This window comes from Scomber japonicus, chromosome 12 (genome assembly GCF_027409825.1).
Source record: "Scomber japonicus isolate fScoJap1 chromosome 12, fScoJap1.pri, whole genome shotgun sequence".
Classification (NCBI taxonomy): Eukaryota; Metazoa; Chordata; class Actinopteri; order Scombriformes; family Scombridae; genus Scomber; species Scomber japonicus.
The window spans coordinates 7,713,201-7,740,061 of NC_070589.1; the positions used below are offsets into that span (position 1 = coordinate 7,713,201).

At 39.0% G+C, this 26,861-nt stretch overlaps 1 protein-coding gene across 1 annotated transcript in view; it reads left to right on the plus strand.

The window, feature by feature from the left end:
* astn1 (astrotactin 1) overlaps positions 1 to 26,861 on the plus strand; it is a 389,683-nt gene that overhangs the window by 50,075 nt on the left and 312,747 nt on the right. Inside the window, exon 2 of the mRNA XM_053329701.1 lies at positions 22,809 to 22,990. Coding sequence (XP_053185676.1) covers positions 22,809 to 22,990 — 182 coding nt within the window. The remainder of the gene's footprint in view (positions 1 to 22,808; positions 22,991 to 26,861) is intronic.

The window sequence follows — 26,861 nt, forward strand, 5'->3', positions numbered from 1 at the left end:
CCCGTGATGGGGACATTTACAGTGTTACAGCAGCAGAGTGGATAGCAAAAAATAGAAAGAGCATCAAGGTAAGGCATCTGGTATTGCATAGATTTAAGTGGAAAAAAAGTGCATAGTTGAACTGAAAGGCATAGTATACTGATATTGCCCAGTACTGTACATTAAAAGTACATTAAAAGGGCAAAAATGTTACGTTAAAAGACATGATGAATAACTTTAATTCTTAAGTTTTCAAAAGATAGAGGAAAACATCTTAATGTAGCAGTTTTATATACTATATAAAGGCCTTTAGCCCAAATGTACTCATATTTGACACGCAAACAGGAGTTCTATCTGTCAAGCAGACGCCGTAAACCGACCTATGATCCACTTGAAACACAGAGAGCATTAAGATCGTCTCTCTGGTAACAGCCTGTCAGATGGAGGGAAGGACTCTGATCCACATATAGCCGTTCATCAGCGCAGTCAATGAAAGTCACCTTCACTTTGCTCCAGATGTCCAGATTGCAAGGAGCCTTTTTGACTTGACGCTCACTCCATCCTTTCCTTTAAGTAGGGACGTAGAAATTCAGGCGTGAGGGGAAAAAAAATCAAGTGCAAAAGGCTGACATAATAAGACTGATAGAACATGACTAGGAGTATATGTATGCTAGTATATGAAATCAAATGACATCAGGTTTAAAAAGCTGTGATGTGTCTCATATACAGCGTTGGTACCATCTGCGCCGCCAGTGAAAAATCTCATATCAGCGACAGTTACTGTGTCAGACTGTAATACGTCTGTCTGTGTATTAAGGTAACCCTCCCGTTTTGTTATTCCACACGGGGGAGAAAAAGATGGCATTGTACGCTTTTACAAATTGTCTGTTTGCAACAACGCTTCTTCATTTTCACTCTGACACCTCGTCTTTTGTCGTCGCTTTCGAAGCTTTCACAGCCTCTAAATAGATCTTTATTTGTCTAAGATATTCGTCCCACAAAAGACTTTTTTTTTCTCCTGACCCTCCATGGAACCCTCCTGCTCAAACTTTTATGTATTCTTGTGGCACTATCACCGATTCGCCAACAAAGGAGCGGGGGGAAAAAACCCCCCAAAAAAACGAAGGAATAGAAAAGCCCTGCTGTGGGCTTGTGCAGAGCTTCAATCAAAATCCTGGAAGCTAGTTGACATGCAGGGTGTGGAGGTCCCTGCAAAGTTATTGAACTTCTATCTTTTTTTTCCACCAGCAGCTTTTTATATTACCTGGCAAAAAAAAAAAAACGTCTTTTTTTTTTCCCCCCTCTCCGCCCTTCCTTCGTCCAAAGCTGGAGCCTGCAGTTTGAAAGGCTCACTGTCCCTAGATTAGGTTCTGCTGGTGTGTATGATCAATGAACCGGAGCCGTCTCGCGGTCAGAGCGGCACAGCAGGGGGTTACAGCTACATCCCGCCAAGTGGCTGGATGGTGATAAGTTCATTGTTGTGCCTCCTGCGTGCCCCAGATAAGCCCCCAGCACGTCGGGAGTTCGCCGCCACGGCAACGGCAGCAGCAGCAGCAGCAACAGCAGCCACAACGGCAGCAGCCCCAGTGTAAGCCGGTTATGGCTGGTCAGACCGCTGCGTTCCTACAGATTGTCATTCCCACCTCACAGGGTGTTTAGTGCTAATTTAGCAGGCTGATTACAGAGGAAAAACACGTTTACCGCATTTAACACGCCGAGCTTTGATTCTCAAAAGACGCTGATGGCACGCCGTATTTATACAGTGGAATAAAAAGTCACACAACTTGTGTTTAATCATCCTCAAAACAGCTTTATATTAACCAGAAAACTGGCGGGTCAGAATCCTGGAGGGGTTTGGGAGAATCAGCGGAGGGATATGTGATAAATCCTTTTTTTCTCTTCTCTAAACAACTGTTGCTCAAGTATGTTTGATCAAGACATTTAAAGGGCAATGCCACTGATTTTTACACATGTTCAGCTTACATCACAGTTCATTTACAAGCTGGTAACATCACAGAACAAGGACGACATAAAGAAAAGGAACTAAAACGATAAGAGACCAATGCATGAAGACCAAATAAAAATGATAAAAACGTTCAAAAAAGAAAAATGTGGACTCAAATAAATAATAGTTGCAAAAGAAATTCAGAAAAATAAATACAAAATAAAGGCATAACTGATAGACTGAGAGTAGATTGTAATTACAGAAATACCTTTCTTTTCTTTTTTTTATATAAAGACTGAAAATAATATTTTATAGTCTCTGGAAGAAGACACGCCTGAGGAAATAACCCTGATGACGTCACAGTGATGTCATCAAGGAGCCTGCCATACAAACTAGAGGCATGGAGTTTGAAAGAAATGGGCATTTACAAGGTATGGATGGTGTAATGGAAGATGCTGCTGAGTTACATTAATGGGAAATGTAGGATCAAGCTGTTTTTTAGGGCTTGACCCGTCTCGAGAAGCTGCATTGATTTTCATGCTTTTTGATAACTTAGTGGAAGAACATTCAGTGGAGTGCCCCTTTAACCTGCTGTTTTTATTAGTGTTTTATACAGTGTGCCACAGGAAAGAAACACTGCGCCTGAGATGAATGATGGGAAAAAATTAGTTCTTCTGTTTAAAAAAAAAAAAGTGAGAGATTCGATTGTGCAATATAACACCACACTCTTTCTATAATGCAATCAATATGTGTTAAAGCCTGCAGCGCCTTTTTTTTTATTGGTATTAGTAAATTTTATTTTTGAGTGTGTATCTCAGCAGCAGTCAACAGCTTTACTGTACATTGTTATTCGATCCGTGCAGCATCGATGTTTTGTCTAAAGCCAGCCTTCCAGTGGATGGACATGCCTAACTGCAGTAAGGGGGGCTCAGCTGACTCCAGAATCATGGATTATACAAATCACAAACGCTTTTCTCATGTCTTTTGCTTTTTTTTTTAGTTTTTTTTTAAGTGGGATAACACAGAGGGGAGAGGCTGTGTTTGGTTAGAGGATAGAACAGCAGTACGAGGAGTTAGAGTGTCTGTTCTCTACACGGGTGGAGTATGGTGTTAACTCCTCTGAGGTCAAGTACTAATACAGGTAATACACATATACTTTGTGTTAAAGCTTATTGCTTTCTAGGGAAACTTGCAACAAAGTGCAAACTTTTCTTCAATAGTTTCATCATCCAGCAGCTTTGAGTGAAATCAAACATTGCTTATCCATATTAATGTAACATGTAATTAAATATGCATACAATGTATTGAAGTTTGACTGTTATTTGATTTTAAATACAATTTATTATACATACATGGTTTGGATATATGGTCATGTGACTTCAGGCTAATTATTATACAGACAGGCTAAGAGACAAAAGAGAATATCCAATAAGAGACATGGGTGACACCATATTTGGTCCCATAAACCAGAAGTCTGAAGTCCCATCAACCCAACACATCCTGGTAGATACTTCATTAGCTGATACATGAATGAATGCACATAATTGGTTACTTTTTTAATATAGGTTTTTTTATCCTTTTGAAATTGTCTCTGCCTCTTCACCACTGTTTAGATATTGCTTGTAATGTGTTTTAATGAAACCGCAAGCCGAAATGTGTTGGTCTAACAATACGTTTGTTCTGTATACTACGAGTGTTGCTGGAGCTTTGACCTTTTTCGACTTTTTTCCCTTCTCCATGCATCTGGGAAGTAGGTGAAGTTGTGCCAGAAAGCTCTACTCTGCTGGAAGTCAGAGCAGTAGGAGCAGGTGGAGGGTAGAGAGGGTACTGTTTGTCTGACTGTTGTTGTTAGCTTGAATTGCTGTGGTTTTGGCACGCTTCCATTATCTCTATCTGTTAGGTTAGTTTTTCACTGACTGTTTGCACTGTGCAGAGCAGATTGGAGATGCAATGCATGGATGCAGCCTCCTATACATGGCATTAAGCTTGGAAGGTCAAAGAGAAACCAAGGGAGTGTGAGGTAATGTAATGTTTGGATTGTATATACAGTACAATAAGATTCATTTTATCAGGGGAGGAAACCTGACCAGAGGTGCTGTATCACACTGCTAAAGCAATTTACACACAACACAGTTTACAGTAGCTCTGTTGAGTCTGCGAATCTTGGTTTGGGCTTAGAGACTTCAGATTTACGACAGAAAGCAGGAGCTAACAGAACACTGTTATTGGAGGAATTATGGGAAGTGTAAGGTCCAATGTTTTTGGAGTTCAGCCCAAAAACACTTAAATCTCACAGCTTCGAATTTGACCATTTTTCATTTTTTTATTGTATTTGATCTGAGTTCTCCCGAATGTACGGAAATGCAAAACCAACTTGCAGCAATTCTCCTTTAATGAGAGTATCAGTTGTTTCTTACATAATCAAAAGAAATGTTCAACACTGTTATGATTTATGTTTTACCAGTGCAGTCTGTCCTCTATATATGTTTCCCCCACTCTCAGTTTCCTGTTTCATCTCTCTCACACACACCCTCTCACACACCTTTTTGTTAGAAGAATACAGACTTTATCTTTCATGCTACAAGAACAGTTTCCTTATTAAATGATCAGAGAGTCGATGGGGGGAAAAAGGGAAGGAACAGTTACAACTGTTTCAATCCTGCACACCTTTTCCACCCTGCACATGTTTCTTATGGTTACAGTTTGTCAGCCACATGCTGGCTCCATTCTGCTTCAGCGATCAGCCATCACTGTTTACCCCACTGTAATAATCACTAGATGGCACAATCGTTACTCTGAGGACGGGATCACATCGGCAGCTGTTTTTGGTCCAGTTCATTTTGTGGCACTTTCGTGAAGCCAGATGTGGTAAGCAGACACTTCATCCTACAGACGGAAGAAAGCTGACTCCTTGTCTTTGTCTCTTACTAAGAACAAATAAAGAAAGAGACGGGTGTGAAACTCAGGCTGTGGTGTCGGTACTAATGCATGAGTCTCCTTACACCAAGAAACCTTTGCATTCTGCTGTTGCTGCCTGGAGTTTCTTTAAATTACATTCTCACCACCAACACACCTCAGCTCACTTGGAAAGAGATGGAAAGATCTTGATGTGTGTTATTTGGTACAAACTGCGATTGACTGGCAGGGTGTTACCATACCATCTACCCAGGGACTACCTTTGGCTACCAGTCACTACAAATACCTCGATTTTTCAAATGCTTCAAAGTAAATCACTAGGAGTATTTTACAAGTTTAAGAACATACCCTAATTGCTTTGCTTTTTGTTTTACTTAACTTTAATACTCTATCTATAAAGGATTAGAAAAGTGACAAGACATTTGTGTTGAATATAGGGACATAAAGCCTTTTTTGGTATTATGCCCACACTTTTCGTCAGTCATTTATCGGAAAAACTGCCAGAGCCATTGAACCATGAGCGTCTCACTCATATATATACTTTGCAAGATGAGGAGGAACAACTAGTTATTCAGTCAGCGTTGAGGTACTTGCACTACTTGGCAGGCATGCTAAATTGCCTTTTGGGAACGCCAAGCAATATCCTCCCCGTGGAACACCGTGTTCAAGTATTCAAGGTGACTTGAGCACCTGATTCCCTTTAACTGTATTCTCCCATGCCATTATTCCTTTTTTTTCTCTTCAAGTGGTATTAAAGGACACTCGTAGTTTGGGTTGATGAAACGTGGACAGGTAAATTGGCAGATTAAACCACTAGAAAACATCTTCAGCCTAGAAATAGGCAAGTACAGTAGGGACACAAACAAGGCACTGATCTGAGGACCTGTAGTGACTTGATTTGACATCAAACCATATCTCTAGCAGTTGGTTGCAAGGTTACATTTGCATACAAGTCTCTGGAAAAAAAGGAATAAAACCTTTAAACAATGCTTCATCTGCTAGACAGGAAAAGACAACGCATGAAGTATGAAAAACATATGAAAGCTGATGGAGCAGGGATTTGAGCAAAATGGGGATTAAAATCTTTTCCACCATCAACATATATTTCTTCATCTCTCAGACATAGAGATTAAAGTGTTTTCCATATCCTCGGCTCGGCACAAGAACAAATGGTCGAACCAATGAGACAGAACAGAAATCGTAATTGCTATTCGTCGCAGGATGGCAAACAGCTCCGGCGTTTGTTTGGTTCATTGCGTCCCGCGCGTGTCCCTCTTTGCAAGAGCTGACGTGCATGTTGAATGAAGTCAACATGAAGAAGAGACGACCGCATTACAGGAGAGCGTTTGAACGTCCGCTTCGTTAATCTCATTCTACACGGAGGTTGACGCACTGCTTCTTTGTTCATAAGAGAGAAGATGTGTATTCTATCCAGCTTGGAGTGATCTGTGGTTTTGTGGCATTTAGGGATGTTTTGGCTCAATAATGTAGAATAAATGTGTTCTACTGAGAGCTCAAGAATATGATTTCATTAATGTCAAAGTGATTTTAAATGGTTGGTTTACCAAAATGATGTATGCTGAATGTACCTCTAGCCTAATAGAAGTGAGGTGGAAGGAAATTTGTTTGTGGTGTTTAACAGGATTTAAGAAATGGAGAATTTAGTGTTTGTTCTGGATAATTAGAACCACTTGATTCACTAGAAGGAAGCTCCAAACAAAGCAGAAATGTGTTATACACTTGGCAAAGGCTGGGTTAGATACCACTAGAGGTAATCAGTGTTGGACAAATTCATTACAGTTCTGTAATTTAGTTTTTTCAGTAATAAGCAGTATAAGTTATATTTTGTGGATGTTGATACACAAAGTTTAAATCTGATTACAGTCAAACAATAGTCTTATTTTATGTGAACTCTTAAGATAAACCCTTTTTTGATAAGGATGTCTTAAACTTGCTTTTTAGTTTTCTTTTTCTATTAAATCTATAACCAAGATATGTACTGAACCAATATTTCTTAACCTTTTGGTGGACATACAGTACTATTAATAAAGGCAATAGTGTTTCTAAATACATGCTATTGGCATTTCTGTGCTGATATTTGTTAAACTGTCTGCAGTTGTGTCAGTATTGGTGTACGTATTGTCAGTTAGCTCATATTGACTGATCTATGAACCAGTCTGATTAATCAGTCTAACTCTATTCAGTCAATACAGTTGGTAGTGGTTGGTGTTAGATAGAAGGTTGATATACATTGTCATGTCTATGTGTTAATTGAACAGAGTGGAATCACCTGGGCTTTGTTCAGAGATGGATGGGGTAGGTCAACCCTGCAGTTAGGCGTATAGGCTTGCTGCTTGGTAAACCAGTAATATCTAGTGTTCCATTTCTACACTAGTGATATTACAGTAGATGAGACAATTGTGTGGAGGTTTTAGAGCTGTTTAAGTTTTGATGGAACTGGACTGTGTAACAGAAAGTAATGCACGGACAAATCCAACTAATTCCTTTTGCCTGTCAGTCATGAGAAATATGAAAATAAATACAAATGTCTTTTCATTGAGTAATAATGAGTTATAGTTTACTTGAGAGATGGGACATCTCAAAAATGTGGAAATTACAGCCTGCAACAAATCAAGAGTTTACATGATGTTTATTATACATATTCATATTATTCATATGAGTGCACTCAAAGAAAGTGTCCTTCTTAAAAGCATTATGTGAAAGAAGTAGTGCAGGGTGCAGGTAGGTTACATAAGCTGTAATTCTACTTGTACACATCAATGCATTCGTGATCTTTGCAGAGGTAAGTATCTATATATTCCACTCCAAGGCTTCAGCATAAAAGAATCAAACAAAGCCGTAGCTGCAGAGTTAGCAGTCTCTGCTATATTATGTTTGCCACCTCATCCAGCGACGCATCACGCCTCGACGCCTTTCATTTAAACTGCTTAGCAACCTGTCGAAAGCATTCTTCATTTATTTCTTTATTTTTTATTTTTTTGTGAAACTTCCACTGTTGGCAACAATGCCTTTATTCTGCTCCGCCTCGCTTTAAAAAAAAATTGAATTCATCTGTCTGATCACATACACAGAAACTCCATGAGCGGAATTCCTAATCGCCGGTAAGTTGGAGGGGTCGGTCTCGTTGAATCTCATCAAACCCGAGCACCCCCATGTATTTTACAGCAGCCGCCCGCGCCGAGAACCTCCTGTGATCTCGGCTCACCTTGAAGTGGACCACCCCCCCACCACAACCCCCTCTGTCCTCCACGCTCTGTGTCCCATACATAATCATCCGACATGAAATTTTTAAAAGAAGAACTTCTCGAGCAACCGCAAATTACCATACGCCGGCTGTCTAGGTTAATACGTGGAGTAGCGTGTCGGGTGGCGAGCGACTTTGATTGATTGCTCTGTTTCCTACTCTCATTCATGTAGAAAATTGGCAAGGCCCGACGACCAACACCTTAAAAGCATTCTCCAGGAACACGAGTGTTTATGTCTATCTGTGAAGGACTTCTACAGCTTTTTCCATCCACCGTTTGTTCCTTTCACGTAATGCGGCGGCTGCTCGGACCTAAAAACAAAAGCTGCAGCCATCCAGCATCATTTAGGAGTACCTGCTCACTCTTTCTTCACTGTGTTTCATTTATGAAGCATAGCATCTTTGAGCACAGACATCAAGCCTTCTCTTTAATTACCGGTTCGGTCGATGAGATCGATACATAGAGGTTTTTCCACATGTGCCCGACTTTGTAGGTGGTGGTGGAAAGGTGAAGGGGGTCTTTGATAAGGATTCTAGACATATTCAAGCTGTCTCTTCTACATGTGTGTCGAGTTCACATTTTTGAGAACTCGCCTGAAGTTTGAATTTAGATCAGACCCTGATCAAAAACCAAAAAAAAAAAAAATCCAACACTGCATCTTTCTCTCTGCCTCTCCGTCCCTCGACTCCGATGCAAGGATCACCCACACCCCTCCACCCCTCCGCCCCTCCATCCACCCATTAAGCCCCTTTTTTACTATCTTCCCTTCCCCTCCCCTTTTCTAACCAGAAGCTACGAGAGGCGAGAGGTAGGAGAGGGCAGCTTCCACCCCCCCCCCCCCCCCCCCCTCCCTGACACTGCATGAGGATGTGAGCAGAATAGTTTCAGCCTTCACCCTTCTCATACCATCACACGTTAACTCACCCCAAGACACACACACACATACACACACACACACACACACACATACACACCTCTCTCTGCTGCTGTTAAATCCCAGTGCAAGCACACAGCTCCGTAGCCATATGGTACCCCCCCTCTCTCTTCTCCCTCCCCCTTCTCCCGCTCCCACTGGGCAAACAGGCCTCGGATAACAGCACTTCTCTCAGACCGTTGTTTAGTCGCTGATCTTCCCCCGAAACAGATCTGTAGGCCTGTCTCATTACTCCTGAACGCCTCTGTCGATATCTTCACATTTAACACTCGGCCGCGTTAAGGTTTTAAACTGACCCTATGGTCTTCTGCCTGTCCCATGAGTAGGCTATATGTGCTCTGTCACCATGTTGCTTTTTTAATATAACATAATGTCTGCATGCCTAAAAGAGAAAAATACCAATTCTGTGTTAAAAACCAAACAAACAGTCATCTTATCAAACTGAAACACAAAGTGGGTCTGCAGCACAGACACTTTATAGATTCACTTTATATAGCGGAATTAAATTCTGGCGAGGTGTGAGCACTTATCTGCTAACAGGAAGTTCCCAAATTGAAATGTAAGAGTCAAAACAGCGGTGAGTAAGCACTCGAGAGAAAGCAGGAATTAACATAATCAAACCCTTTTACCTCTCTTATTCTTTCCTATGTGCTTATATCCTTAATGCATTGCAGACCAGTCAGGTGTTTGATTTTTTTTTTTTTAAGTTAAAGTGGTAATTTTGTTCTAATTTTACACTAATGTCACAGCAGTGTAGCTTTAAATGAAAGGTAGCATTAATTCTCATATACTGGCTGAGCTGAAGAGAGAACAGGCTTGTGTTTTTAACAGGCTTATAAAAGAGGCTGTTTAACAAGCACACTGCATCATACTTTAACAAGAGGCCTTACCCGTTTTCTGATCCGCTCCCGTTTTAATTTGGCGTCGATGCTATTTGCTGTTACCGCAAATTCAACACTTCCTCCGTGATTATCGGTTGTTAAAGATAAATTGAGGATCATTTCCACGGCAGTAATTCCATCAGTGCACCAACACTCAGCATCAGAGTGGTGTTGTCTTCTCCAACTGAAATATTATTGCATTCAGTCTCTGGGTAGGCGTTCAGTGCTAGGTATTCTGCAGGAAGTGTAGAACATAAAAAAAACTTTTATATGTTTGTGCTGGCCATGACTTTTGGATGACTTGGATATTATTTGAATAAAGGCTTGAATTTGAGACTTTAAGTTAGTTACATGTTTCTTAGTTTAGTTTATTTTGCACAAATTAAAAAATACACCAAAAAAGATCAAATAACATACAGTGCAGGGAGAGGTAGGACACCTGAACGGGCTTATTGTTTATTTATGAGCCTAAAAAATATTAAAACTTCACAGTGTTGCAGAAAATAATAAGACTATATAAACTAAATAATATATAATAATAATAATAATAATAAGAAAATAAAAACAACAGAAGATACAGAATGATTGCATATGTGAGTGTAATATTAACACAAGAATAAAAGAGCCATGATGTCAATATCATGATGAAATAAATAGATATGAACTTATATTAGCTATTATTATTATTATTATACAATTATTTATCACTGACTAAGATGCATTAAGGTATTGATGTTATTATTTTGCTTTAACAATGACTTATATTTTACCATATTTTAATTACTCTGTACTTTTTTTTTCTTACAAAGCAGCATTTATGTGTATACAATGATAATACAGATTATGCCTATTGACTTGCCCAATTTACTGCTAAAAAAGGAAGGATACCTTATGACTTCTTCATAATATTCTTCATAACATTGTATAGTCTTGGCTTTTAGAAATGGATTGAATAAATGTATAGTTGTAGTTCCCTATAGCACAGCTCTATAGTGTAAAGTACATACACAAAAGAGGACACCATGTATTTTGAGCTTGGTAACATTATTTGTCTGCAATCCACAACAACAAAACACTTCCATTTCTATTGTAACCTAGGTGGATAGTCTGGCACAAACCATAGGTGGGTGTTGTAATGAATCAACATTTGACTCTAAGCATCTTCTAAAGGAGGAAACATGTTGATTAGATGTTAAACAACTCCTGGTCTCATACCATCAAACATCCTTTTTCTGTCTCGTTAATGAAATGTTTGTGTCTTTTTTAATTAGATGACTAGCACATGAGAACTGTGTAGTGTGTCACCATCTGTAACTTATAGAAAACAAATGAAAAAAGAGCAGTTTATCAAAGAAGAAGATATCATTATATTGTGGTTTTCTTAGCAGCTATGTTGATGTCACTGAAAAGCCACTTATGTTATGAAATGAATGTACAGAGTTTAACAAGACACTTATGTGAAGTAGGGCAGAGAATGTGCAGTACTGTAAACACGTATACTGCTATTTTACACAATATGATATATATAAGAGATTTAAAAAGTGCTTTAAATAATAAGAAAGAAGTAGTGAGGGACAACCTTTTAGCTTTTTATTTGATTTTACCTGTTTTAGAAAGCAGCAGAGCAGCAGACTGCATGCTGATTTAAAGATGGAGCCAAATTAAAATTCACAGCACATTGCATTATGGCCCAAACCAGCATGTTGTCAAACTGGGGAGAAACTGGTTTCTGTTGCTGGGGGAGATTAATGACTCAGCATAAGATAAAACAACTGGAGGCATATAAATCACTGCGTCTGTCTAAACTCTGTGTGTTAGCTTAAAGGCAGCATGAATATATGGTGTAATATGTTGTATGGTGAGAATAACACACCAAATCCAATATCGGTCATGGCAAGAGTTTGAGTTCATAGTATATCTACTCTGGAAAAGTAAAGGAATAGTTAAACATTTTAGGAAATACACTCATTTGTTTTCAATGTTTGATATCAGTCTTGTGTATTTGCATTAAATACGGAGCAGAAACCTTGTTTTAACATCTGGAAAACAAATATCATCATTTGTTTAATCCTCACCCAAACTGTCAGAAGTGTGAGAAAACAACAGGTCTTGGTTTTAGAGATTTATAACAGACAGATGGAGTTACTGTGTGCAGCTTTGTGAAGTGGTACGGTCCCTGTATGTAGCAGCTAAACATAGCAGCTAAACTCACCATAACCATAGATACTGCACACAAAGTACTGGGCAGATGGATTAACTGTTGTTTGTGGAGAATAAGTCACAGCTCACACCATAAATAGTCATTTAGCCTGGTTACACGAAAGAAAATTGGTTAAAAAAAACCTTGATTGTTTCTTTGTTTAGTTCAAAATTCCGACAGCACACAAATGCATCATTTCCTGTTAGTACAAAACCTTTATTTAAACAAGAAGAATCAGTGAGGTTGCAATGATGTTGAAGTACATACACGTTAAACATGAAGACAAATAAGGGAAAAAAAACACACAAATAAAAATCATTTAAAACAGTTACAGTGTGAAACAGGAAGTAAAGTAAATAGATTTATTATATGCTAACTGCAAAAACAAGTTCATTAAGATGTAGTTAACTGTATAATGCTTGTATGTACCATGGACTAGGGACACAGATCCAGTTTTCCTGCACAACAGTCTCTCCTTATATTCAGTAGTCAGTAATATTTAATTTCCCCTTTATTCTAAATGACATAATGATATTCTGAATAATCTCCTATCTGAAGAATCTCAAATATAAAAATATGTGCTCATATTACAATAGAATGAGATATATTGTAGCCTACCTTTTTGAGTGATGGTTTTCATGACCTTTTTAAGCTTGGTATCCATGGAGATAATTATATTATTCCATCCATGCCACACATGAAAACAGACAGTATATATAGGCTGATGATAGAAAGAGCAATACAGTAAACTTACAGTAAGGACTAGGCCATGTATCAGCTTCAGTGAAACTCCTATAGCCATGTTCACATAACCCAGACTAAAATATATTCAATAAAAATATGAACTTTAAAGGGTTTTTTTATGTTAAAGTGGTCTCAAAAACTTTCTGTCATGGTTTAAATGCTATGTTTACTGTGTGGAGACATCATAGCCAGTCAGAAATCAGCCTCTCTTTGGTGTAGTCAGAGGACGGGCTTGAAGGACGACCTCAATGTGTTCACATTGGAATAATGATCTGGAAATTAGTACCTTGTCGCTCCTTCACACTCATCCCTCTGTCAGCCGCCGGGGCTCTCAGCCTGAGAACACCGCGTTCACTTTAATGGCGGTTTATTACTGAGAAGTTTGGGGAATTGAGAATCAACAGCTCCAACGCCATTTCTGCTTATCGCCATGTGCCCTCTGGTGACGATTGTTATCGTCGTCTCAGCTCAACAGAGTGAAGTCAGACAGACGGAGAGAGAGAGAGAATACACTTGTGGCTTTGCAATCACTGAGAGAGTTAACTCCAACACAAGCTGCACTTAATGTCTTCCAAACAGTCTTATTTTTTGTGTTTTTACATACTGTGCTATGTGCATTCATTGATGGGTAAGGATGACTGAATCCTTGCCTATATTACTTTTTAAATTCAGGAGCTAAATATATATTTTTTTGTTTCTTTGATAGAATGACTTTCTATTAAAGAAACAGTTCTAGATCTAGAGTATTGGGGACACAGCCAAAGTAAAACCAGAAATTCAGTGTTAAGTTTTAGACATAAGAAATTATTGACCCTTACATTTGTAATAATGTAACTCAGTACAAATGAATTCCTACAATTTAACCTTGCACAGTATTATATTGTGCAGTTCAGTTCAGTTTGTCTGGCTTGGATGACTTTATACTCAACAAAGTCAAAATAATTTGATCTCTCAAAGCAAAAAGGATAAAATTGACATGGTAACATAGAGTGCATTGAATCCATCTTCACTTTCCTAGCGATGGATGTTGTAAATTGATCAAACAGCATAGAAGGAAAGGCTACGTCTATAAGCAGGTACATGACAAATGATACCTTTTGATTATTGCATTGAGATGGAAAGATTCAACAAAAAAAGTAATAAACTAAAGTAGTAAATAATACACTGGATGATTTTCCTTTTAAATATAATACACATTTCAGAAGGTATTCACTATTTCTTTACATTTGCTACACTTACTATGAACTAAGGAACAAATGAAAATAATAAAGTGATCATTGAAATTTGGTGAAAGATGCATATACAAAGTTTTGGACTTTTATTTGGGCTTATATAGTAACATTTTACTTTATGTCCCCATAAATAACATTAATAAGTAGTATACAAACAGTTAAAATGATTTATAACACACTATGACATAGTACTTAGCAGATAAAAGAGCGTTTTAATATACTTTTGATAAATGTCATAACTCCTACTGTGGGAACTGGAAGTTGGTATATAAACAGGTAATAATAGAGTAAAACACTGTTGTAATGATATGAAATATGTCTGTGCATTAATACACTTAAATGTCTTCTGCTCAGAAGTACAGCATAGTTTATTATAAACCACTTATTAGATATGTATATACTGCTAATAAATGCTAAAGAGAAGGACTTCAAGTAACATTTCTAATGCTAGTGAACCCAAAATATATCCATCATAAACACTTGATCAGAGAATTGAATAAAAAAGTTTGCATTGAGTTGGAGTGGCTAGTTGAACAGCGAGTAGACTGCAGGTAAAGTAAGGACTTAGACTTTCTATTCCATCCACCTGCACTGTGTCAGAAAAGGTCAGAAAACTCAGACAGATATTTCATACCTGTCTCAACATAATCAAAACTATCTGCATGGTTAGATCCCACTAGAAGTAAATGATCAAACACAGTGTGTTTCTTTTTTCTTTGTGATAGGGGTGAACTGAACATCTCACATTGTACTGACAGTAGACACAAAGAGAGCCCTGCTGACGTTGATGTTAGCAGTAATCTGTAGCCTGAAGAAGCCAGAGGGCCTGTATGAATGTGCCGCTGCTCCAGTTTAACACTGAGCCCCTCATCTTATCCACAAGCACTCTCCAATAAGATGAATGATTTTATTCCACAACTGACACTTCACTGTGATGTTATTGCCTGGAACTGAAGACAACCTCCCCGCTGGGTGCTAAAATCTGACAGTTTTATATTGCTGAATTCTCTAAAAAAATAAAAACGACTCCAAACAGACTGCTTTACAGCCATTTGTATACTTCTGTGTAGCATAAATCTCACCACATTACTGTAAGCATCGCATTTATAAATTCTCAAATCCCCTGTAAGGATTTTTCTAATTACATCAGCTGTGCATGGATAAGCAGAGGTCTAAGTGGCTCGTGACTTGGAAATGGAGAAAAAGATTTTTTACTAACTTTGTCATCTCATTTTAATGCAAAGCGCAAATTGTGGGCTTACCTACCGACAATACTCGTGTAAGAAAAAAAACAAAATGCACTGTGAAACCGTAGTAATCTATCACTTTCTGGCAGCCCGAGTGCTCTGTCAGTCAATTAGGGGATGGAGAAAAAAAATGTGCTTTGTGCTGAGACATTTGTTTATGCTTGGATTAGGCTTTCAAAATGCTTAAGATAGATACTTTTAAAGGAATTGAAACGCCTTTTAAAGTAAATGGTCTGACCAATCTGCATTCAGGGGAGCTTCGCTAATAATGTGGCGTAATCAGATTACCTTGATCCATTTGAACGCTGGTAGGTGGCCCCTCTCCACTACTCCTCTCATCCCTTCTGACATTTTCCCCTTTATTCCAACCCGCCTCCCCCCACCTGCCTCGCCACCGGGTGGTACTGTACAGGGTCCTGTGCAATACAAGGCGGCAGTCTCATTAATCTAGCTCTCATGGCTAACTAGTCCCCCGAGCATAGAGAGATAAAGAGAGCACACTTTTTTTTAAAAAAGTGCCCTGTCACATTGTGGCACATCATTTGCATTTAGGTTAAAAACCAGCCGGGACTCTTAAATCTTATTTATGGGTAGAGGGAACTCCTTCACTACACTGCAGCATGGGGGCATCAGTTATTGTCAGGCCCAAACCTTGTTATAATCTCACCATTACAAACACACATGCACTGTTGTGACACAGTAAAAGCATTAGGTGTGTTTGCTTTGTAAACGGGTTATAATCTATATCAGGGTTGTGGCTATTATCCAACATGCAAGTGTTTCCTCTGCCAGTAATCAGTATAATGGGCTGTCTGACAAAGAAGGCGGTGTAGTCTCACACAGCGTGAATGGCGAGGGACCGCATTGTAATCTTCTGCATGAACAACATGTGCACAAAATATTAATGCCTGCTCTTACCATGAATACTTTAGGCCAGGTAAGTGCTTACATGCATGATGTACACAAGGTAAGACGGCAATTTATATATGAACGTTTTCAATTAGCTAGGTGCTTGGGGAAAAAGCCTGGGAGATGAAAAATGGATGGGATAACAACATGGATGTATTGTAAGAGCACATAGGGAGCTGCTGTTCAGTTGTCAGATGACTTTTTTCCCCCAGTGGTCACTAGCGATACTGCGGCGCAAAAAGCATTTTCCCCAAAGACCACCATTGTAAAACAATGTTGACAGGACACCTTGAACAGCAGACAAAATCAATAATGACTCTTTGTATTATGAATTTTTGATCTATGGAGGTTTTATATTTGTAAAAACCTTTCTCAAGCCAAGAAAAATGATTTAAAAATCCATGATAGTATAGTCTGTGAGTCGTGCTGGATCTTGTGGGCAGAACCAGTCAGGGAAACTCTACTGTGTATAGTGAGTTGGTCACATAATGTGGAAGTAAAAGCAAAAGTTAGAAACTCTTTTTTGTGTATGCGCCAGTTGAGCAATTCTAATTGGACTGAATGAACGCTGTTTTTGGTCCATCCATGGATAAGAAGAGTCTACAGCCATGTTAACAGGCCTGTGAGGCTGTGCTAACATGGTGACAATGATAATGTATTTGACAAATGTATTTGCAGGTACTTGGCAAATTCAGGTTATTACAATTTATCTTGAATTGAATGTTTGTAACCAACTTTTATGGCAATCCAATAGCTGTTGAGTTGTTTCACTCATGACCGAAGATCCTCTGGGAACCATGCAAGTATGCACCAAATTTTGTGCCAGTCCATCTAGTAGATCTAAGTAAGTATTCTCCTGGATAATTAAGCTGTATATTGATCAGAGGAAAGTTTAAGGGATCACCAAAGTTATTGAGATTCATCCTCATGGGACCATGAGGATGATGGATCACAAAGGTTCTTGGCAGTCCATTCAAATGTTGTTATCAGCTATATCACTCTGGACCAAAATGTTGGGCTGAACGGCTGGGTATCATTGTCCTATGTATGAGCTAAACATTTGAGATAACATTGAAATAAAAATAGTTAATTGTAGTGATTTGGTTTTGCTAGGTATAAAAAGCAGGGGTGATGGGGAAATCGATTATCTTCTTTTTTTAATTTAATGAGTAAATAATTACCTTTGTGTGACAAACATACTGTGGACTTTCTACATGGTCACTCAGATATTAACGTTAGCGGGGTGGAGCAGTGTACAAACTAGCTAAGTAACACACATTGCAGCATTTAACAACTTAAACCAACTCTGAGGTGAAGAAAATAACTCTGTGCTCAGTCCGTTTCACCTCAACAACCCAACACCTGCTCAGTGTCTTGGACAATGATGGTTTCCCACACAGCTAACGGTGCAGAAGAGAGGCTGCTCTCCACTGCTGGAGACACTAATAGCACAGTGGAGCACTCCTCATGTTGTTACTATTTTAAATTGAGAATAGAATCCAAAATCCAACAATCAGAATCAAATAGGAACGTTAGATTCCAATTCTTATTAACAAGCTCCAAAAACACTAGTAGTACATCTCCCATCATGCAATAATATTTAGTTTTTTTGCATTGGACCCTTTGAAGCATGATCCCAGTTTGTAACACAATCTTTCCATTAGAAATATGTATTCTCAAAGAAAAGATTTTATGTTAAACTTTGATCTTTAATAATTAGTGTCATAATAAAGCAGGGATTATAGACGCAGATAAAACAGGATAAAGAAGAGAGAATAATTGATAGCTTAGAATCCTTTGAGAGCCACATTGTGCAGGTGCAAAGGTGTAACTGGTTCCATGTTCCTCAGGTTTAGCACAGTGTAAAATAGTGTGCTGTGATCAGCAGGAAAATGTTGCTTGCCACCACATCTTCAACAGTAATCAGTGTAATGGTGTTGTGCAGCATGGGTTTAGACTGTGTGTGTGTGTGTGTATATATATATATATAGATCTCTACTGTGAAGTAGGTTGTGTGATGTGAGAGCTGGATGTCGTGTGCGTTACATTGCTGCACCTCTTTACCTCAACGCCCTCCCCCGCGGCTTTCCACCCCTTGTTGTTCCCGTCCTAATTCTCATCTCCCATGCTAACACAAGTTTTTTAACTTACTGTTTGAGCCGCTCACTTCTGGACTTTTTCTTTTGATCAAGTATAATCCTCATTATTATTTACAGACCGCGACGTCTCCCTGCTACCACCGCACGAATAAACCAGAGCGTAGTATGGACTTTGATCAATTATGGACTATTCACTAATGGAGTGTGTCCCTTCAGTGTACCCCCCCCCCCCTTCCCCCAGCACACACACACACACACACACACACACACACACACACACACACACACACACACACACACACACACACACACACACACTCTCCCCTTCTGCTCTGCATTGTACTCGCTCTGCCTCTCTGTTAAGTTCATTGTGACACATCTGTATATAAAAACAGAGCTTTAAATAATTTGATAGTAGAGCACAAAAGCTTACATGTATATATAATAGATGTGTGTACAGCAGCGTGTCATGCTAGTAATTAGTGTAATAGTGTATTGCAATGGCAGAGGGTCCAAAGCAATCCATAAACAGTATGAGGATGTATACTTTGTACCATCCAGTAAGTATTGGCAGTAAACAGCAGATTCCTTATTAGTATTTTGTAAGTGAATGATGGACTTGGCTACAAACACAACAGTAAACCAGGAATTACACAATGCAAATACACTGAGTAGATAGTGCTATAAACATGTAGCTATATATAAAATGTTTATTTTTTTCAGTGTCACTGTTGATCTGAAATGAAAGAAAATGTGACCTAGAATGCCATGTTATTGATGGACCTCATCTTCAAATTCCATGCACCACATGAAGCTGGACCAATGGCCTTCAAGCATTTTTCTCATAAATACAGTCCATAAATAGTTTTTCAGTGTGTGTGTGTGTGTGTGTGTGTGTGTGTAATACATGTAGTCATTCAGTGTTATTGTTATTAGTAAGAATTAAGACACAAGGTAGATTTCCATGTGTGCAAATGATATTTTCTATTCTAAAATGGATCTAATTTGACATCTGATACGTACAGGGTTTCTGTGGTTAAGATTGTCACTAACATTAGAATAGCTGATCCACCTTAAAGGAGTCCACCTTAAGTTGTTGGAAGCTTCAGGGCTAACCTCTTTCACTTTGACTGGATGGCAAGCAAGACACGAGAACTCAGCTTAGGTCTTGATGAGTTGTGGCATTTATTCAAAGACGAAGAGGCTAAACTGTACACAAGCTTTACTCTCTCTCTTTATCTCTCCACCACTCTCTCTCTCCACCACACTCTCTCTCTCTCTACCACTCTCTCTCTCTCTCTCTCCACCACTCTCTCTCTCTCTCTCTCTCTCTCCACCACACTCTCTCTCTCTCTCTCCACCACACTCTCTCTCTCCACCACACTCCCTCTCTCGACCACTCTCCCCCTCTCTCTCCACCACTCTCTTGACCAATCTCTCTTTCAACCACTATCTTTCGACCACTCTCTCTCTCTTTCGACCACTCTCTTTCGACCACTCTCTCTCTTGATCTCGACCAATCTCTCTTTCGACCACTCTCTCTTTCGACCACCTTTTCGACCACTCTCTCAACCTCTCTCTCTCTCTCTCTCTCTCTCTCTCTCTCTCTCTCTCTCTCTCTCTCTCTCTCTCTCGACCACACTCTTTTCTTGACCACTCTCACTCTCTCTCTCAACCACTCTGTCTCTATCTCGACCTCTCTCTCACTCGACCACTCTCTCTCTCTAGACCACTCTCACACTCTCTCTCTCGACCTCTCTCTCACTCTCTCACTCTCTCTCTCTAGACCACTCTCTCTCGACCACACTCTTTTCTTGACCACTCTCACACTCTCTCGCTCCCTCTTTATCTCTCGACCACTCTCTCTCTCTCTCTCTCTCTCTCTCTCTCTCTCTCTCTCTCTCTCTCTCTCTCGACCACTCTCTCGCTCTCTCTTTCACAACCTCTCTCTCTTATACTTAGTCCTAGCAGGGGATCACCTCAGTGGCACAAATCCTGATATATGTTTTACATATTAAAATGAAATGGTCTAATTGAGAGTTGTGTTAATGCTGTTATTCTAAATATGATCTATCAGAACAGGAAGTAGTTTATTTAAGTGAGTAAATGATCCATGAGGTGTTTATGTGAAACTGAAGTGAAAAGTGTGAAAACAATCATTAACTAAATATAGCTTATGTTCTGGTAATTAAACATGTCATTCATTTACATGGTGTGAGTTCATGCTATCAAAGTAGAATGCCAAACAGAGTGCCAGTCAAAAATACATCCAGATGTTCATGCTAGGTTGCACTTGGAAAAACCTTTTTTTAAATGTAATTCCTGTGTAACCAGACACTGGTTAAGAACATCTTTTGATCCCAGCAGCAGACAGTTGGAGCAGTGTGATGGAAGGGGTGGAGGTGGAGGTGGAGGTGGAGGTAGGATTCAGTCTGGAGCAGCGGTTGCCCTCTCTGTGATCTCCGTTTGGATTTATGTCTTTCTAGTCTGCACTTTTACTTCTCTATGACTTATGAGCCTGATGCATCTGTGCTACTCCTCTTCACACTTACATAATAAAAATATCAGCCATAAAGCTTTGTCATGCATCCATAATGTTTGCCATTTCTACACTGTGTATGTGTATGTGTGTGTGTGTGTGTGTGTGTGTGTGTGGTGTGTGGTGTGTATTACTAATATATCAAACAGCTAGGACTGGGATGTATGGTGTAATGAAGTGAAGTGTGTAACAAAGCAGAGTGTTTCCTTTATGCTCTGCTGCTGCCATAAAATCACTGTTTACTAATCTTTATGATCACTGATGATTAACATTATTTCAACAGTAGAAGCTGACAGAGGAGTGTTACATATAAGAAGGGATGCTGGCTGTTAACAATATGGAGACAGATCACTTTTACTGGTTTCAACTGTATATCAGCAACTTGTTTACTAAGTCACATGTGGCTGAACTAGCCAATCAGAAGCTAGACTACACTAAATGAGAGAAAACTACTGAGATAGCTTCAGGCAATTATTGGAAGTGTTTACAGATGTCGATATGAATATTTGAACATGTTGATATGTAAATAATAATGTATAAACACACATATGGACATACTTAACTGTGTAAATAATGAACTGTTTTAACATTATAAATATTTAGTAAATTAACTTACATATATGAATGAACTTAAAATAATATAGTAAACTATATACTAAAGTTCTGGTATTTGGCAGATAGAACAATTTTACAATCATGTTCCTCAGATAATAATTACCAGTCTATTCACTTCACATTCAGAGAGATCCAGGTAGAGGAAATGTCCTCTAACTCTAACACTTATTGTCAGTTTTCAATAAAATAATAAATACTTGAAAAAAAAAAAAAGTTCTTTTGTCATTTCAAGTATAATAAAGACTGTGTTTATGTAATTTGGATAACAAAGATTTTTTAATCTGAAAATGAGAACAATGACATAAAAGGTGTAGTGTCAGTTTCTCTTTATCTTCCCATCTTAACAGTCTCAATTCATTTTATAACAAGTGATCTCAACATCTCTTAACAACTGAACAGCTTTAACACATGCTTCTCTCTTTCTCTCCCTCTTATATCCCACTCTAGTACTTCCTCTTGTCCAGAGAGAGAGAGAGAGAATTAAGATGGACTTTAAATCTGAAATGTGTGTGTGTTTATTTTCTGTGACTTCAGTTTGGATTGGAGTGGGTATGTTTGCACAAAAGCTTTGTGCTCTGTCTCATCGTGGAGCTTCACACTCCACGCTCTCAGAACAAATGAGACTTTGTGGTTTTGAACTTCCTGTGAGAGAAAAACATGGAAGAATTTGTCTATTCTTGATTAAAAGCTCATTTTCACTCTTTACTTTCCTTTTATTTAGAGCACACTGTTTGAAAATACTTCTCCCTGACTCACTAATTTCTAAACTCTCCCGACTGATGTCTCTCATCTCATCTCACCCGAGTGGCGATGCTTATCGGAATGCACAGATTTGATTGGCTGGGTGGCATCACATGATAATAAGATACAGAGAACAACCTCATAGGCAGACTCTTGTTTCCAGGAACATTAGACACTGTTCCATCTCTACTTTTGACTTAAATGATACTGTTTAAATGAGAAACTGTGATTTTGGACCTCTAACTTTCGTTATTGTCCTTGGACTTCAGGTTGGTGTTCAAGCTATTTAGGACAGGTGTTGGGCTGCATCTGTCCTGAGTTACAGTACATTACCAGTAAAAAAGCGGATGAATTGACTGGAAGGATTGACCACACTGATTGTCTGTGTGTTATTTAGTGTCTGTCTGGTTTTAAATCATAATGACTGAAGCTAAACCATCTGTATTTGCTGCTTAAGAGCTCAAAGCTAAGTGGATCTTCTTCATGATGTTGGAAATGGTTTCTCGTAAATACGTTGTCGTTTTTTTTTAATCCTCTTCATCCGTCTCTTGTGTCTGACAGAGATCTCCGGGAATTCGGAGGACATCCCTCTGGTCCGCTGGAGGCAGCAGTGGCTGGAGAATGGGACTCTGCTCTTCCACATCCACCACCAGGACGGCAGCCTGAACCTCCCAGAACCCACCGATGATCCGGCCAACGATTCGGCAAAGGAGGAGCTCCGTATCCTGCATATCTCCGTCATGGTAAAACTAAAGTTCTGAGGCTGGTTTTTACTCAAAGCAGCTACAAAGAGGAAATAGTTCAGCTTTTCTTTTGACACGTAGGCATAAAAAAACCCTTCATCTTTAATTTGCATAATGAAAACAATAAATTAAAGAAATTGCTTTTCTCTTATTTTATACAGATGGACTGTTTTTTTAATTGTGGTTGAGTTATTCTTCCCAAAGCTTAAACACCCTCACAGATATCATCTCTGTGATAAGACTACATCCACTTTATCTCCTTCTTGTTTTTGTTATTCGTGTATTTCAAACACGGCTGACTGCATACTTTTATCAGAGTAAAGGTTTTTTTTTGGTTTTTTGGGGAGCAGATAAATCCTGCACATGTCTGTCATAGAACAACAGCCTTTTTCTTTTTTTACTGCTAGTAATAGTGTCTCATTTACAAAACATCTCTCTCTCTGCTATAATAGCTCAACCTCGTCCCCCATAATTTCTATGATATCTCAGTCTTTTTTTAAAACCCCTCCACTGTCACCCCACAGCCTGAGTTGTTTATATTGAATGCGTATCGAACGCATGGCGTGCACTCTAGCCTGCTGCCACAGGGCGCTGACATGTTCAATAAAGGGATAAGCCCCAAGAGGCCGTGGTATACAGTGATTTTTAGAACAGCAAAGGGTTGTTAGGAGTGATGCGGGGCTCGATGCTGGGATGGTTTGTCAAGTTTTTTCTCTTCTTCAACAAAAACATTGTTGCTAGTGATAAACCGCGGGATCTTTCAACAGACACCAGGATCAGCTGATTGGTGGATCATTGATGTACCAGTTAAACCCCACACATAGACCAACAGAACCGCTGACACTATAGGAGTGGTCTCCATCCCTGCTACTGGAGAGCTACTGCCCTGCATGTTTTAGGTATTTCCCCACTCTAACACACCTAATACTAGTAATTAACTCATTATTAAACCCTTGACATGCTTCAGCTGCTTGATAATGAACTAATAATTAGAATCAGGTGTGTTAGAGTGGGGAGATACCTAAAACATGCAGGGCAGTAGCTCTACAGGAGCAGCGTTGGAGACCACTGTGCTATAGGGTTCCCTTTCCCATTTAGCTCCATTTTTGGTGATTGATGTAAAATATATAGTTGGACCTTTCTTGGCACAACACATCAAAGGACAATGAACGTACCACATAGTTCGGTTATGAGTCCCAACTTCGTTGACAACATGGCTGCCAATGTATCAGAATAATTCAATTCAGTTTTATTCATATAGCACCAAATCACAACCAAAGTTATCTCAAGGCACTTACACATAGAACAGGTCTGAGGTCTAGACTGTACTCTTTAATTTCATTTAAGGAGATCCAACATTCCCCCATGAACAAGCACACAAATATAACTTGTCAAAATATGTGGACAGTACAAAATAAGACAAATATGAACATGAGTACAACATTAAGATTGTCTCTCTCATTCATTTCGACAATTATGTCCCCGAATATAAAAATAAAGGGGATGAGGAGAGTAACAGTGATGTTATAGAGTGTAAAACAAAACCAGGACAAACCCTAACCCTAACCCCTAACCTAACCCTAACCCTAACCCAATCACAATAAAAGGTCAAGTAAAAATCTACTTTCTCAATAAAAAGACAGCAAAGACAATGAATTAAAAAGTGATAATGTTATCGGAGGGCAGAACCTAATAAAGAAAACACAACCAGCACCTCCCATCCAGTCTTAACCCACCCAGTACATCAAACTTAACCAAATCTGACATAGTGAAACAATTAGTTTGACGTAGTAATACTGATGTAATGTGATCACAGGTGTCCATTTATAACATAAACTCATGTTGGCAGTTGTCCTGTGTTAAAGCGTAGGCTCAAAACTTCAAAAACCGATCAGTACTTTTACCCTTTCAATGTCCAAAGTTCCAAATTTGGTTGCAGAGTGTAGATTTTTTGCATGCCTGCGCTGCATCAAACCTTATCTGCTATGTCGGCAGAGTAGGAAATGAATCCTCAGATCTCGCAGCTTCCTCCTCTTGCCTGAGGAAATGTATATTTATTAGATCTTAGATACTGTACGCCACACCTACTCCCAGTGCCCTTTTTTACAGCCCAAAGACATTACAATCGTGCTTTTGATGGATGATATGTATTTTCAGACATTGAAAGCACATTATGGCTGCGTACACAAATGATTAGTCAGCTCCAGAAGACTTTTTTGCCAGGAGCTACATCTGCTTGAACGGAGGCAGGGAGCCGCACTCTCCCAACACCCGCTGAATGTCAACCACCTTAAGACCTTGAGATAATGACAAATAACTGACCTTGACAGTCCTCTCCATGTTTTGCATGCATTAGCGAACATCAAGCCGATCCGGCGGGGCGCCCAGGTTCGAACGGTGACAACATTTGTTATGTGGAAATGAGAGAGCCGGTGTGGAGGTTCTGCTTCTTACCTCTTTGATTTTCCTCTAATCTCACTCTTTTTTTTTCTTTTTTTTCTTTTCTTTTTTTTTACCTCCCCTTCTCTATCTGCATTTCACATTCCATCAACCTCAGGTCTGTGTCTTTGTGCTCCCTTTTCTGTTAATTCCTCATCCTGAAAGAACGGCAGCAGTGTAGCCACCAGGGCTTTTTTTTCCCACAAAGGTGCTGGTAGAGAAGGATTAGCATGCAGATATGAGCAGACCGTGACAACAGATGGAAGCGGTGTTGCCGCTGCGCCGCCCAAGCCCTGCTGCAGCTTGCCACCCGGCTGGAGGCCCCGACCTATAAATCCAAAGCCGTGTCACTTGTTCAGCACCTTGTGGATACAAAAAGGGTCTCCTGAAGGCTGCTTTACGGAGCTTTTTAGCTCGAGGGCACACCTGTCACTGGACCCCTTTCTATTGTCTGTCTTTGGAGGCACAGGTGGGGCGCAGCGATGAATGTCTTAATTGTTTTAAGTCTCAGCAAAATCACATGAAACCAATGTGTTAGAGAAACCTGGCCGATGCCTGAAGCTTTACACAACCCCAAATAATGCTCAGTACATTGTTGGAAGTCATTGGGTTCAGGTGAGGTAGCTGAACTCTGGATGCCAGATTTTTAGATTTAGTTGGTGAGTTATTTTTTCATAAAAGCTATTCAGAGAGCTTAAATAATGACAATTCATGACATTAATAGTGCTAGTACTAGGAAAGCAAAGCATCAGTCATTGGGAGCTGTTCGAATTCTGTCCCTTTAGAAAAGATTAAGGCTAAAACTAATGACTTTGTTATTAATTAATCTGATAATATCCCCCAACCCAAGGCAACATCTTTATTTGTCAATATTGGGTTTCAGTTTCAGTTTTTTGTAGACCCAGCAAAATAAATTCTGCTTTTAATCCATTTAGAGAGAATATATTAGAGGATTATGGCAAAAATGTCTCAGTGGTGTAACCATAAAAACTTTGTACCAAATAATTAAACTAAATTCTCAATAAAACACCATATCAACTAGTTTGGCATGATCTTACATTATAACGTGTATATTAAATAAAGCTAATGGAATACAATTGTTCTAAATATTACATTTAATCTGGAGAATCATGGAGATCAGGAAACATTTAAATTGTTTTTAAATGAAGTAATTATTAGTGGAAGTCCACTTAAATACACTGTAGGTGGATAAAATATTTATCATTCTTTTGTGGTTACACCATTTGACATTTTCAGGAACATTCAGTCTTACTTTTGGTAAAAAATGGTGCAAATATCATTTCAAATGACATCAAACCAACAAAAATACTAAATGTACATTTTAACAAACCTGATGCTGCTTTATAATTATTTTTTAAGATATTTTTGAAATGCTCATCTTACTAACCCTTATTTATCACTGACCCATAAA